Source organism: Abramis brama (assembly GCF_963993115.1).
Source record: "Abramis brama genome assembly, chromosome: 14".
Taxonomy (NCBI): Eukaryota; Metazoa; Chordata; class Actinopteri; order Cypriniformes; family Leuciscidae; genus Abramis; species Abramis brama.
This window is the reverse complement of record NC_139976.1, coordinates 969385-985314: the sequence shown is the minus strand read 5'-3', so window position 1 is coordinate 985314 and position 15930 is coordinate 969385. Positions and strand designations below refer to the sequence as shown.

The 15930-nt window shown below is 40.1% G+C and overlaps 1 protein-coding gene across 3 annotated transcripts; it reads left to right on the top strand.

Annotated features, from left to right (window-relative positions):
• The first annotated feature begins 329 nt into the window (after nucleotides 1-329).
• On the top strand, nucleotides 330-14569 carry LOC311096082 (lysosomal acid phosphatase-like). Of its 3 annotated transcripts, none has more exons than XM_084135026.1 (11): nucleotides 330-476; nucleotides 3396-3491; nucleotides 6231-6317; nucleotides 6419-6571; nucleotides 6867-6965; nucleotides 9837-9926; nucleotides 10780-10912; nucleotides 11241-11329; nucleotides 11440-11546; nucleotides 12487-12665; nucleotides 14015-14552. In XM_084135026.1, exons 1-11 carry the CDS (start codon nucleotides 393-395, stop codon nucleotides 14107-14109), a joined length of 1212 nt encoding a protein of 403 aa, XP_083991152.1. In that variant the 5' UTR covers nucleotides 330-392; the 3' UTR covers nucleotides 14110-14552. The 3 variants fall into 3 exon arrangements, with proteins under 3 accessions (XP_083991152.1, XP_083991151.1, XP_083991153.1); XM_084135025.1 differs by having other exon boundaries at nucleotides 14012-14551; XM_084135027.1 differs by lacking the exons at nucleotides 6231-6317; nucleotides 6419-6571 and having other exon boundaries at nucleotides 333-476; nucleotides 14012-14569.
• The last annotated feature ends 1361 nt before the right edge of the window (nucleotides 14570-15930 follow it).

Genomic DNA, 15930 nt, shown 5'->3' with positions numbered 1-15930 from the left:
AAATTGCTCAGGAACACACAAAAATAACCAATTTCCACTTTATGAGTGCTTTTAGTGTTTCCAGGGATGTACATATCTGATCACATCTCAAAAAATATGGTTTGGGGTTTCATGGCCCTTTAATTAAGACTGGTCTTGGATGCCAGATTAAACATGACCCACATTTGCAGTTTACAACTTTTGTTTGTGATTTGTTCCGAAGTCCTTTTCTCTTCCAAGACAGCCAATCACGTTACTTGTTTTCAAAGCTGCAGAGTGCGTTGACCAATGGGAGCTCTCCTTTACCCAGAAAACCTTGTACTGTAGCTCGTCTTGTTCTGTTTGCCATATCAGTCAGGCAACGATCGTTCAGTGAAGTTACTGTACTCTACCTTAGCTGCTCGTCCGCAAGCATGGATTCCTGCTTTCTGATAGTTGTGTTTGTCTTCGCTTTCAGTCTTTCCAATGGACAGAGGACACTCAAGTTTGTCTCTGTGGTGAGTATTATGCATCTGTCCAGATTACTGCCAGACTAGTGTGTGTTGAGTTAATGTAGGCTGCAGCTGGCTTGACAAAACTGTTAGTCTTAAAAAAATGTTCATAAAACAAATTCTTACTACCAATATGCGTTTCATATTTTTATACATAACAAATATGTGTCTTCGGTGTGAATATGAAATGAGTGTCTTTTTTTTCCCTCCAATGTTGTTTCTACTGTACAGTTAAGGTCAAAATGATTCATAACCATGCCAAATTTTTAATTATGATGAATTTTTATTTGGCAAATAGGCATCTTCTGGCTGGAAATGACACGAAAAGGTGACAAAAGAAAGTAAGACACTGTGTTAAGAGATATTATCGAAGAATATTCAGGTTTTTTAACTGGGTTTTTTTTACATTTTGACAAAATATTCCATATGCACAATTATTCATACCCTTTCGCAATAATCAATTTCAAAGCCTTTATTTTTCATCACAGCTGTCAAACGGTTTTTATAATTAGTGACAAGTTTGGCTTGTCGGACATAGCAACAGTAACCAAAGGGGGCGGGTCTTTGCGAAAGGTCAATTTCACATCTTTAAGTGTAAACACTAGGGGTGTCACGATTCTCCACAGGTTTAAAGCACAGGTTGCTATGCCATTTTTAGACTAGACTTTTATGCATAGGCGTAATTTGCGGGTGGGACGGGTGGGACATGTCGCCACCACTTTTTGCTAAGGTCGATATTGTCCCCACAACTTTTGAAACATCTCGCCGCACAAATGTACCAATACAAATAAATAAAACATCTCCATTTAACTAGCAGAGCATCCATGTTCGTTTCTTAAATAAGAGGCGATCTAGCACTGAAATGTGTTGTTTTTGAAGTGCTCGTTGCCGCTGCGATCAGTGGCGCGGATACGGTGTTCTCTTTATTTGTACATGTTACCCATAGGTTCTATATTTAGAAGATTTGGAGTTTCTTATCATTGCTATGCTGACGACACGCAGCTTTATATACCATTTAAGCACAATGACAAGTCTGCCACAAATCAATTGATGGAATGCCTTCAAGAATTGAAAGCATGGCTCAATAATAACTTTCTTCATTTGAATGATGACAAAACTCAAATAGCCATGTTTGGGCCAACCGAGAACAGTGATTTGAGCAATGTTGACTTGGGTTCTCTCACTTCATATCGTTTGTTTGCTGCAAAGAATCTGGGTTTTATATTGGATAGTGGACTAAAATTGAACAAACAAATTAATACAGTTGTCAGTTCCAGTTTTTACCACCTCCGGAGACTAGCAAAAGTTAAACCATTCCTAAGCAGGAACAGTTTTTAGATTGTAATTCATGCTTTTATTTTATCGCGGCTTGATTACTGTAATTCGCTATATCAAGGGCTACCTGCTTCATCTATCCAACGGCTTCAACTGGTCCAAAATGCAGCGGTCCGTCTGCTTACAGGCATTCGCAAACGGGATCACATCACGCCTACACTACGTTCACTGCACTGGCTACCTGTTCAGTATCGTTAGTGATGGGGACGAGACCGCCTATGCCGAGTCCGAGTCAAGACCGAGTCTTTGAAGGGTCGAGACCGAGTCCGTTGGTTTTCAAATACAGTCGAGTCCGAGTCTTTGAGGAAGCAAGTCCGAGTCGAGACCGAGTCTTTAGGAGTCGAGACCAAGACCATAAGAACATGTCAGTTTTCATATTCATGATTTAATATCACCCCAGTTAATAATTAACAGTTAGGCCTACAGACTAAGCTAGATTGGGAATTGTTTAGAGGAGCAGTCTTAACGTCTTAATATGGACTAATTTTCTAGTGGTATGTATTCTAGTGGACTAGTGATGGGGACGAGACCGCCTATGCCGAGTCCGAGTCAAGACCGAGTCTTTGAAGGGTCGAGTCCGAGTCAAGACCGAGTCTTTGAAGGGTCGAGTCCGAGTCAAGACCGAGTCTTTGAAGGAACAAGTCCGAGACGAGTCCGAGAAAGCAGAAATCGGTCTCGAGACCGAAGTATCGTATTGAATTTACAGTCTTGTTGTGTGTGTATAAAGCATTAAACAATCTCGCTCCTCAATACCTTACTGAGTTGGTTATAGAACACAAACCTATCAGATTGCTCAGATCACAGACCAATCATCTGTTACGAGTATGAAATGCAGAGCCTTTGCGATAGCCGGCCCCAGGTTATGGAACAAATTGCCATTACACATCAAAACAGCGTCCACAGTGTCTGAGTTTAGAAGTCTTTTAAAAACCTATTTGTACTCTTGTGCGTTTAATGTCTTGTGAAAGTGATTTTAGTGATGTCTTGTGATTTAAATTTTTTGGGATGGATTTAGCATTGTGTTAGCAACGCTTTTTTCCCCGCTTGGCAAGCCGACCGGACGTGACATGGGGGCGTGGCAGCATCGACGATTCAATTTTTTAATTCGAAGTTCGAGATTGTGACTTAATTTCGGTTGATTTCGATTTAAAATCGAGAGCAGTTTAAGTGCTCTCGTGGAAGTCACACCGACACCGGATAAAGAGGCTTCTTCCTGAAGAACACTTGTTATATAGTAACGCTCTCTGGAGACTGGAACAGCAGAACAACAAACCACTCGGCTCCGAAGCGAAAGGCAAATGTGCATTGCATCTGCTTCCGTATTTAGATTCAAATCTCGCACACCAATCTTCATTGGCTCGTTTAGTTTACACTCAAAGGTGATTGGGCTCTCAGGCGAGATCCAAATACGTCGACATAACGTTGAATGTGACCGACTGAAAGGGAACCGAGATAAAGATAAGGAGATAGACTGAATATGCTTATCCAATTAGAATTTCCATCGTTTCATCCTCCTGAACACACACACACACACACACACACACACACAAATCTCCAATATTCAGTCCAGTATTTGATTTCCTCTCTCAGCTCTATCGCCATGGCGACAGATCTCCAACCAAGACCTATCCAAATGATCCCTACAAGGAGAGTGACTGGCCCCAGGGTTTTGGACAGCTCTCTAAGGTATGCAGACAAGCACACATAAACATTATTCTCTTAGGTTTAATCAGTTACATGCTACTTGAGGAGCATTTAGTTATGTAACGTGCAAGAGGCTACAGATAGAGCACAACAGTCGGGTTCTGAACGTTAAAAGTCACAAGCCAATCATTTTCTCCTTAAGGATTTTTAAAGGTAACTTACAAACCATTAGACAGACCTACTGTGAACTCTAATATATGCTTCTGTTGAAGCTACTGGACTACTGAATGTACTTCAAGGATGTAATTTCATCCTTTCACTATAATAAGATTTCATAATGCTGTGTTCACACTATTGCTGCGTTCACACCAAACGCGAATAGAGCGTCTGGCGCGAGTGATTTGTAAAGACGCGTTTACGTGCGTCTGGAGGTCCTGCGGCGCGAATGAAGCGTTCAGCGCGGTAGACGCAAAATGATTATTACGCGCAAACAGAAGCGGACAGAGTACACAGCTACATTACTTGAGTAAAAGTACAGATACCCCTTGCTAAATTTTACTCAAGTACAAGTAAAAGTACTACAGTCAGATGTCTACTTAAGTAAAAGTACTAAAGTACTTGTTTTTAAAAGTACTTGAGTATCAAGAGTACAAGAGTACATTTTCTAAATATTGCATTACTACTGCCACAGTGCTTACATTGGTAAACACAGCAAACACTTGAAGCGAAAACTATCATTAACTTGTTCAGAAAATTTAAATAGTCTGGCGAGGTGGGGCCACGGGTTGGCACATTCCCGGGATGCGATTTTTTTTTCCCCAGGATGGTAGGGGAAGACTCATGAATATTCATTAGGGAAGTCATCCCTGATTGGTCTGATGACCTACCCCTAAACCTACCCGCCACTGGGGGTCTTATGACCTCCCTAACCCCGCCCCTAAACCTACCCGTCACTGGGGTTAAGACCAATCAGGGATGACTTCCCTAATAAATATTCATGAGTCTTCCCCTACCATCCTGGGGAAAAAAATATCACTCCCGGTATGGACCTGCTGCGTCTTCATCCGTTGTTTCGTCCATGGTTTCGTCTCTTATCTAAATCTGACCATGGAGTTGACTTTGGCGGAAAGCTGAAGGTGATTGCTGATAGGCTGTCCCAGTCAGTGGCGCCTGCACAATCCAATCACATTTGAGAGGGAAACAACAAAATGAGGGTTTCCGAGATGTTTCTTTTTTCCTTTTTTTTTTTTTTTTTTAGAAGTAGTAACGGGTACTCACGGTTATGGACAGAAATGTAGTGGAGTAAAGAGTACAATATTTGCCTCTCAAATGTACTTGAGTAAAGTCATGAGTACTCCCCAAAAATGATACTCGAGTAAAGTACAGATCCCTCAAAATTGTACTTAAGTACTGTACTCAAGTAAATGTACTCCGTTACTGTCCGGCTGTGCGCGCAAATGATTTTATTTGGTGCTTTTTGTGCATTCACGCGTTTGACGCGAATTCGCGTCTGACGCCCGAGTTGAAAAATCTGAACTTTGGCATCTGTTCGCGCCGCGTTAACCAATCAGGAGCCTGCTTGCTGCTGTCACGTGGTGAAGTGACGGGATAAACTCCCGCCCGGAGTCACTCATTCAAAATGGCATATAGCAATATATCAGAATTCTAATATTCAATATAGCAGTTAACTGAGTATCACTAGAAAGTGAGTATATACTAGTGAGTATCAGAAAGAGCACCAACAGTCGTATCCGTACCACAGTTTGAAAAGTTTTTCAATATTTAATATACTGTATTTAAAATTTCATATACATTTTCTAAGCGAAGACAGATGGACAGGCGCTCTGCAGCTGGGATGGAGGATCCTCGCTCCGATGCGGGAACTCTCTCGATGAATGCTCGATCAACATCAGCCATCTTGCAATCAGACAAGCGGATTTCGCCTCAGACGCGCGTCAATTTCGCTTCAAACTTTTGCTTTTTACCATAGACAGTAAAAGAAATGGACACAGCGGATTGGATTCAACGGAGAAAAGTGAAGTCAATTAGAAGCTCTTCTTCCTGATGGTCGAGCGACTGCGCAGACTCACACTGAGCTTGACGACGTAGATGTGACGTGAGCAACCCGTTTGTCTTCTAGTAGCTGTGCCGAGAGAAATCTGAATCATTCCCTTCCGAAGCTTGCAGAGACGGAGAGTGTGAGTAAGAGCTGAACTAGGAGCAACTTTTGCTAAGTATTCCGATTAATTATTTTGTCATTTTGCCTCCACGTCCCCCCGATTGCCCGCGAGCTTCTCCTCCTGTCCATACGGTAATCTCTCTACTGTGCGACAGAGAGTCGCGTGGTTATGACGCAATCGTTAGCCTATTTTTACAAAAACTGCTTCTATAACGTAAGATACAAGGTAATGGAGCCTTTTATACATTTTCTTTTCTTTAGAAATAAATAATGGACAAATGGAGTCTTTAAACGCCTCAGATGTAAAGTTATTCGCTGTCAAAGTGACGTCAAAATGAATGGGAGTCAATGGATGCTAACAGCAGGTGATGGTCTGCTAATCAATGGCGGCGCTCGGGGAAGCTTCGGTTTTTTCTGAAAGATTACCCCCTTGCTTTTTACGCGCGTCAATTTCGCTCTGGACGTGCGAATGAATTCAAAATGTTCAAGCGTCCAACTAGACGGGGTAGAAGCGAATTTGACGCGCTATTCGCGTTTGGTGTGAACGCACAGTAAGAGGAGGATGTTTTAACTACTGTCACTCGATCTTATCAATTTTCCAGGAGGGAATGAAGCAACACTATGAACTAGGTCAGTTTTTAAAGAAACGCTACAAAGGATTCCTAAGTGAGAGCTATAACCAACAAGAGGTCACTCTCTCTTTACATTTCTGTTCAATAAATGGATACAACATGGATACAAGTTGTCAGACTTGCATGTTTAAATAGCATATGCCATCTTTATGCTGCAGATACTCATCAGAAGTACAGATCTTAACCGGACTCTGATGAGTGCCCAAGCTAACCTGGCGGGCCTGTTCCCACCTAACAGCTCTGAGGAGTTTATCCCAGGTTTGAAATGGCAGCCGATACCTGTTCACACAGTCCCGAAGGCTATGGATTGTGTAAGACGTCACACTGAAGCTCTGTTCACACTTTTTCTCTCCACAATATAGCAGCACTGAAACTCAGCCCTGGCCTCTCGGTGTTAAGGTCATATATGCACAGCAGCAGCATCCGTAAACATCTCTGGATATTTGAAATCTGTTTCCATGCAAACCAGAAGAGCAACATAGTGTCGGCCCAGATCCGGCCCACATCTGGTACACGCAGATTCCACACGGCCCAGATGTGGGCCGGATCCGGGCCGACACTATCTTGCCGTCTCAGTGTGTTTGCCTTTGTTTTGTTTTCTTCCAGCTGCTCTCATTCCCGCTAGGAGACTGTCCACGTTACACACAGCTCATGAACGAGACTGAAAAATCAGAAATATTTCAAAAGATGAATGACACTTACAAGGTGAGTCCACCTTGCAAAAACCCATTTATAATAGCAGGCCGTCTGTCTATGGACTTTACAATGATGTTTTTACAGCAATTATAATATAGTGCAGCACAAAATGTATCCTGAAGTTTTCTGAATTGGTTTTAAATAGTGATGCCGAGAGGTTCAGTTTGGCTCATGAATATTCATTAGAGTTCACAAATCTTTTAAACAGTATTCTTCTTAACGGTAGATAAGCGGATTTTTAAAGAGATTTTTAGGTTGAGACAGAACCTTGTGAACCTCTTCTGTTCTTCCTTTCCTGAAATACTTGAACACTTTTTTTTATTGTTGTGCTTTTTACCACAAAATTTTGATTGGATGTGTTTAATTGGCTTTGGATGAAAATTAATAACATCCTTCCTATAGTTTTAGAAGATTTTTTAAGAATTTGGAAATCTGGTTGGGTAAATATCACATTCAACCCTCCTTTATTTAATTTTTTTTTTTTTTATTACTTTCAAATTCTTTAAAAATCAAAGTAGAAAAGCAGAAAACTTATACTAATTGTGTACTTACGCACCATTCTATGCCGTTTTGTAGAGTGCGAGTAGTGTGTTCACACTGAAAATGTACACTTTAAAGGTCCCGTATTATGCCCCTTTTCACAAGATGTAAAATAAGTCTCTGATGTCCCCAGAGTGTGTATGTGAAGTTTCAGCTCAAAATACCCAACAGATAATTTTTTACAGCATGTTTAAATTGTCATTTTTTGGGGCACAGAAAAACGCGCTGTTTTAGTGTGTGCCCCTTTAAATGCAAATAAGCTGCTGCTGGACGACCCAGGGGGCGGAGCTTCATGAGCTCACGCTCAGTCTCTCAGGACAATTTCATCTCACGGAATGATGATAATATCAGAAACTCTCAGTAACGGTGTTCATTTCGAGTCGGACAATAATGCCTACAGAGTCAGAGTGCTGTATAGAGATGAAACAGGTATAGTTTAGTAGTTTAATTACGGTTATTATAACGTATTTGTCATCTGCTTGTATGTATCCATTATTTATTAATAGCCTACAAGTCTGCTGTTTCGGACCAGGTCCGAATGATGATCAAACATATACTGATGAGTTTAATAAAGTTTATTGTACATCACACAAAAGATGAAGCGTCAGTTTTACTTCACCGTAAGAGCTGAGTAAACACAGTAAGTTATAAGAAGTGCGCAAGTACATAAACAAATTGAGGGAGCATTCCTGTGGGCGGAGCTTAGTCAAAAAACGGCTCTAGTGACGTCATTAAAGAAGGAAGTAGAGGGATGTAGTCCAAACGGGCCGTTCAATGTAGGCTACTTCTGTTAAATATCTCGCTTGGCATTGAACTTTGAGCTTTATAATTTTACAGATATTATTTATGCTCTAACAACAACATTACACACTAACTAAAGTTTGAAACATGGGATCACGAAGAACGGGACCTTTAAACACCCTGATGATGCACTTAATTAACTGAAAAAACAAAGTGTGGAATGTTGGACACTTCATACACTCAACTTTCACAGCTTTAGAGGCCATTTAGCCTACAACTAAAAACGTAACACTTTCTTTGCGTTTTGGCCGTTACACGACAACAGCGTTTTGGGTCGCTGAAAACGTAAACGAGTTTCAAAGTGCAAGTTTTTGAAAACGGTCGTCTAGACAACAAGGCAAATCTCTGAAGAGAAGACAATGATGTCATGCACATGTGATAATGTTCAAAATGTTCAATAGTGTTTCATCGCTATTTAAGGGCCTGCCAAGCAGAATGCCGCATTTTTAGTCGTTTTCGCGGATCCATGTGAATGTGGATCGTTTTGACAATGTTGTCGTCTGTACTGGGAAAACTCCAAGGAAAAACGTGTCCGTTTTAGGCATATCGTTGTTGTGTAAGCATACCCTTAATTACATAGTGGAGGGGGAGGGGCATCAGACTCTGATGGTTAATAATAATAATAAATAACCATAAAGTTCATACAGGACTACCAGAGGTCGCGTTAGACTTCCGTCATAATCTATTATTTCCCGTCATTTAATTTTTTATATATTTTAATGATAATAAGCCACTTAATCGGCTCTGTTTTTGTTCACTTTTTAATTTTTATTCACACATGTAAAGGACAGGCATATAGGCTAGATTATGCCGTTTTTTATTTATGAAGAGAAAGTTGAACAGAAACTGTGGGTCCCTTTTCAGGTTTCATCATGAATGTTTTAAAATTCTGTCTATTTTATCACAAAATTTAAACTATATAAATACCGTTTTGGCGGGAGAGATCACTGTAGCGCCTCAGTTCAAGGGAAGCGCGATTGAACTCTTTAAAACGTTACAGAACGAAATAAAAATGAATGAACATCAAAAAATAAATAAAAAAATAAAAATGTTGAAAGATACAGACCAACTTACCGAAATCCATTTCATGTCTCTCATGCAATCGCTGTGTTTCAACCGCAGAATGTCACGTAAGAAAAGCCATTCGTTGACCATTAACTTGATAGTCAGCAAGAGCGCACTCGCAACCAAGTGGACAGGAGTGAGAATTACAGTACAAAATATACAGGACGGCAGATTCTTCAGCTAACTTACTTTTAACTGCTAAAAAAGTTTTTTTTTTTTAAATCTTGCGATCTCTGTACACTATATAATTGAGTACATAGTGTATACGTGCAAAGTAGTGTGTCATTGGGACACAACGTAAATATTTACTGCTGTCCTAATAAACTTTTGTTGTTGTTGTCACGAGTCTATTCCATTTCATGACTTGCTTCATGTTAGGAAGTGTGCCTTACAACGTTAGTATGTTCCCTATCTTGCAATGTAAATGTGCAATAAAAAACAATCATGGTTTAATGTCATTGTGTTTTTATGCAGGAACTTTTAGAAATGGTGAGAGATAAAACAGGACTGGAAACCGCCTCCGTTGACTCTGTTTGGTTTGTCTATGACGCGTTGTTCTGTGAGGTGAGTTTCTCATAGCATTCATTGTGCACATTATTCATGACTTCATCTTTTTTTAATCAATCTCATTACAAAGTGCAACATTAGATTTCTAAAAGTAAAAATCTGATTTTTTTTCCATAAGGAAATTGATTTTTATCAATAACTTGATAAAGCTTTAAAGACAGCCGTGAGGTTGTTGATGACTGACATATGCTTTTGTTGAAGCCATCAGCCCACATTATTTTTTATTTTTTTTCTAAATAATTGAGTTTAACATGGTAAAAAACTACATTCTTCAAAGAAATCTCTACCAACCAGAGAATTGTGACAACCAAATCACTTCATTCCCATGAAACACCATGAATGACATTTGTCAGTCACTCTCAAACTACTTAAATGTTTGTGCATATTTTGCAATTTATGTAAAATATATTGTTTCTTAATACATAATCAACATCTTTAAATCAGTAGTTTTATTCATTTGATTGTCATTATTTATTTTCATGGTATCTTTTGTCTTTTTGTCCAGTTTTCATATTCTTTTTTGCTCGATGTGATTCACCTCGTAGTTTGTTAGTTTGGTTCGGGGCTTATAACACTTTAACGAAGACTGTTCTAAAATCCTAATGGGAAAAGTGAATGAGGAAAAATACTTCTGAAACAAAACTTCTCTCTTTCTCTCTCTCTCTCTCTCAGCGTGTGTGTGTGTGTGTGTGGATTCTTTCGTGGTATTGAACGCTCTTTACCCTTTCTGAATCACTGTTCCATAATTTTATTGCAGACTGATCTATAGATGCTCAGAATCGATTAAATCAAATGCTCAGTCAGACACCATGAATTGTGTCAGATCAGTTCTGTTGTTCTCCTTCCCAAGGAAAAACATGGGAAGTCGCTTCCAGACTGGGTGACTCCGGATGTGATGGAAAAACTGAAGGTGCTGAATGACTTTTCTTATCAGATTATGTTTGGAAAATATGCAAAAGCGGAGAAGTGCAGACTTCAGGGAGGTGAGAGCTTATCCCTGGGCAGAGCATCTTATTTTTGCTTACATAATTAAATACAAAATTAATTAATTAATAATAAATAAAAAAAAGCAAATGCAAGAGAAAAACATTTAAATGAGGTTAAACACTGACAGTAGTACATTTTTAAAAGTTTTTTGTGCCCATCATAAACATTCTTGGCAGAGCATTTTCATAATTAAACAGTCTTTTATGCACATATGCATGAAACTGTGTAATTATAGTGCAGGGACATGTCAATGTAAAGGAACAATGGACTGTTCCACATGAGTATAGTGGTCATGTGACACTTTGCTTGCGCTCTCATTCGCAGGCTTGCTGTTAAACCAGATCATTCAGAGTCTCTCATCTGCAGCAGATCCACACACTAAACAACAACTGAAGATGATGGTATACTCCGCTGTGAGTCATGTGTCACGCTAAATCAAACTCCTAAACTTCCCTTTTTCAGGCAAATGAAGTGTGTTGTTTAGAGAGAGCAGTACTTGTAATGTTTTCTCCTGTAACTCTAGCATGACACAACTATTGTCGCTCTACAAGAAGCCCTGAATGTGTTTAATGGCCTGCCGCCTCCGTACGCCTCGTGTCATCTCATCGAACTCCACCAGGAAGAGAACGGGTAACATGTCTGTGGATTTCCTGAACTTATGTTTCTTAAAGGGGTGGTTGATTATGATTTGACTTTTCTAACTTTAGTTAGTGTGTAATGTTGCTGTTTGAGCATAAACAACATCTGCAAAGTTACGACGCTCAAAGTTCAAAGCAAAGGGAGATATTTGCTTTTAAAGAAATCGCTTTTTAAGAACTACAACAAACGGCTGGTAGAGACTACACAAGCTTCCTCCCGGTTAGTGACATCACTAACCCTAAAATTTACATAACCCCGCCCCCGGGAACACGCAGTGCATGTTGAGAAGAGGAAGAGTCGTTGTAGTCGAGCTCATTTGTGAGTTCAAGCTAAAGCTGTCGCATCCGTCTTTTCACATGCAATACAGTTCGTTACACAAATGCAATATCATGTCACTCTGTAGGCCGATTTATTTATTATCATGACAGAATATGCTAATTGAAGATAGTTAACTCCACATCAGCAACACAAACTCATCAACTAGCCATTCAGAAACGTCCTGTTGCTCTACATGCTGTCACTTCTTCTTGAGTCTCTCCATCATTGTCCGACTCCAGTTTAAACATAAAAGGCAGAACAGTTTCTGACATTTTAGTGCGTGTGTGTGAGGTAATCGGAGCTACACACACACACACACACACACACACACACACACACAAACACACAAACACAAGCTCTTGAAGCTCCGCCCTCTGTGCTGGGAGCAGCACCTCATTTGCATTTAAAGGGACACACACGAAATGACGTGTTTTTACTGACCCTCAAAAAGTGACAATTTTAACATGCTGTAAAAATAAATATCTGTGGGGTATTTTGAGCTGAAACTTCACACACACACTCTGGGGACATCAGAGACTTATTATCTTGTGAAAAGAGCATTATACCACCCCTTTAAGACATCTTTGGTCAACTAAAATATATTCTCTTTTAGGACGTTTTCAGTGGAGATGTTTTATCGCAACGACAGCTCTGTGTTTGAGCTGTCCCCCGAGGCTTTACCGGGATGTCCCCAGCGCTGCCCCCTAGAGGAGTTTAAGAACCTCACACGTGACGTCATTCCACAAGACAGGAAGAAAGAGTGTCAGATCAAGGAAGAAGCCTCAGACACTGGTAAACACAATCGTGTACATTCATAAATTGCTTACATGTTTTTATGCACACATAAACAGTAAATTATAAATATTTAAACGGCAGTTTGTAACTAAAATCCCCACCATTCAACAAAAAAAATATAATTTAAAATAAAAATATACAAAAAATGGTCAACCACTATATTGCTAATATAGATTTTAAAATATATTTTCGATAAGTTTTATTTTTACATTTTTACAATAAATGTTTCTATAAAAATAAAAAGTGCATGCATTTACCCCAAAATGTATTTAAGATTGTAAATGTAAATGGCTTTTGTAATTTTAAAACAAAATATATTGTAAAGTTGAAGTTGTTGCAGTTTACAACATATTTTTTAGAAGGGATTACATTAAATAAATTGCTTACATGATTTTTATGCACACAATAAAGAGTAAATTATTAATATTTAAACGGCAGTTTGTAACTAAAATCCCTTCCATACAACAAAAAATATATTTTCAAATATATTTTAATTCAAAATATACATTAAATGGTCAACCACTACATAATAATAATAATAGTAATAATAAACTTTTATTTATTTAATTAATAATAATTAAACTTTTTTTTCATTGCTTTTAATAATTTGATATTTTTTCACTACTGTGATCAGGACACTATAGTTCATTTCTGTAAGTGAGGAGAGCAAAATAAAGTAAACTGTGACATATTATACCTAAATATTCTTCATACAGAGGAAATGATTCCGACACTTTGAGCTGATCATGTTTTGCTCAAAGTTATCTGACATTATCAAGATTAATTAGTTCTGACACAGTTTAACTCTGAATTCTGCTCATATTTTATTACCATTTTCTAAACTATAGTGAATAAACTGAGATAATTGGGAGAAATGTTGAAGGCGTCTGAATACATGTTGGTTTGACTGTGTAAGAAAGTCTAGAAATGTGAGTTTTAAGCACTAAAAGATTCAGCATTTCTAATCTCTTATGTAAGAGAGTTCCAGAGTTTTGGAGCAAGGACACGTCTATCCATGTTTCAACTACTACACACGCTACCCTCCAGACTTTGCATGATGTAAACAAGCTTTTCAGAAAACTAAAGTAACTCTAGAATTCCAGAACCTGGGAAAAGAGCGCTCCCTGAAACTGGCTGTCTTTAGTAATTCCTCAATGAAATCTTCCCAAAGTGCTCATTTAGTTGATGGAGAGGATGAGAAACTCTTACTCTCGGCCGTCTAAGAGTTTGGCACTTGCTGATAACGGGATGTTTATCTGCACTTTATTTAGAAATCACAACAGGCGACAGGACATTGAACAACTTGCTAATTATTTGAGTAACTGACGATCCTTCTCTTCCAGAAGATGTTAAGAGGGAACAACGCGTCCGGATCCTCGGGCCCAGCAGACACGACGAGATGTCGGACTGTCTGCGTCGCTGCTTCAGAATACCCGTATAAACACCTATAAAAGATAACCTTCTCTGAAGAAGTGTTACTGTGATTTAGTTTAAAAATGTCTATAGGTGATATACCTATTATACTTTATTTTAGAAAGTATTGCTTATTTTTGATCTCCCCAGAAATGTATTTACATAAAAAAGGGGAATATTAAGAAGATTAAGTTGAGTTTTTGTTGAAGATCCTCACAGGATCTGTGTGTGTGTGTGTGTGTGTGTGTGTGTGTGTGAGTGTGTGAGTGTGAGAGAGAGAAATTACTTCTGAACAAGCTAATGAAAATGCTAATAAAAACAGAATCATGTCCATGTCCATGTGTGAGTGTGTGTGTGTGTGTGTGTGTGTGAGTGTGTGTGTGTGTGTGAGTGTGTGTGTGTGTGTGTGTGTGTGAGTGTGTGTGTGTGTGTGTGTGTGTGTGTGTGTGTGTGTGTGTGTGTGTGTGTGTGTGTGTGAGTGTGTGTGAGTGTGTGTGTGTGTGTGTGAGTGTGTGTGTGTGTGTGTGTGTGTGTGTGAGTGTGTGAGTTTGTTTTCATGACAACTGAGGACATTTTTATGATAACACACCTGCAAATGAGGACACTCGGGAAAATAGGTGATATATGAGGACATTTTGGGGGTCCTCATTTTTCAAATGGCTTTAAAAACATACTAAGCAGTGTTTTTTTTTTATTTGTAAAAATGCAGAATGTTTCCTGTGATGGGTAGGTTTAGGGATAGGGGCAGTGTAGGGGGATAGAATATACAGTTTGTACAGTATAAAAACCATTACGCCTATGGAATGTCCTCACAAATCACATTAACATGGCTGTGTGTGTGTGTGTGTGTGTGTGAGTGTGTGTGTGTGTGTTTGTGTGTGTGTGTGTGTGAGTGTGTGTGTGTGTGTGTGTGTGTGTGTGTGTGTGTGTGTGAGTGAGTGTGTGTGTGAGTGTGTGAGTGTGAGTGTGTGTGTGTGTGTGTGTGTGTGTGTGTGTGTGTGTGTGTGTGTGTGTGTGTGTGTGTGTGTGTGAGTGTGTGTGAGTGTGTGTGTGTGTGTGTGTGTGTGTGTGAGTGTGTGTGTGTGTGTGTGTGTGAGTGTGTGTGTGTGAGTGTGTGTGTGTGTGAGTGTGTGTGAGTGTGTGTGTGTGAGTGTGTGTGTGTGTGTGTGTGTGTGTGTGTGTGTGTGTGTGTGAGTGTGTGTGTGTGTGTGTGTGTCTCGACGGATCACCACCTTATCGTGGTGGGGCACTTTGCGTGTCTCCGTGACCCCTAGAGCTATGTCGGCGGGAGTCTTGTACTCCTGGTAGGGCCACCCATGCCGAACAGGTCAAAGGGTAGAGGCCAGACTAAGAGTGATCCCAAACGCCTCAACGATGGAGTCGCCGGAAAATGGTGGATGTGAGAGAACCACCATAATGGCGGCAAAGTCTGAAGAAGGCAGCCCCACTGCCACGTGGGTAAACCCGGAGGGGTACAGTGGCTAGGGGAGTAAACCCTGACGACAAATCTGCCTTTGGGGACAGGCACAGGCGGAACCCAGCAGACCGGGCTACCGGCAGCCCCCTGCAACTCCTTTCAGACAAAGGTCGTCATGGGTTCTCTCATGCCACCGGAGGTCCTTCTGGAAGGAGCCAAGATGGTGGGAGTGTGGAATGCACACCTGCACCTTCACCTTAATCCTTACCTATGTGCAAGCTTCTTGCTTCCCCCTTGCTCCCCCCACCTTTACCCCCCCCGCCCCCAAAAAGTCCTGTGGCGATGTGGAATGGTGGCAGGCACAGGCCAAGGATGTGGCTAGGAGTGCCTAGCCAAACCATGCACACGGGCGGCAATGGAGTGATGGTCGTT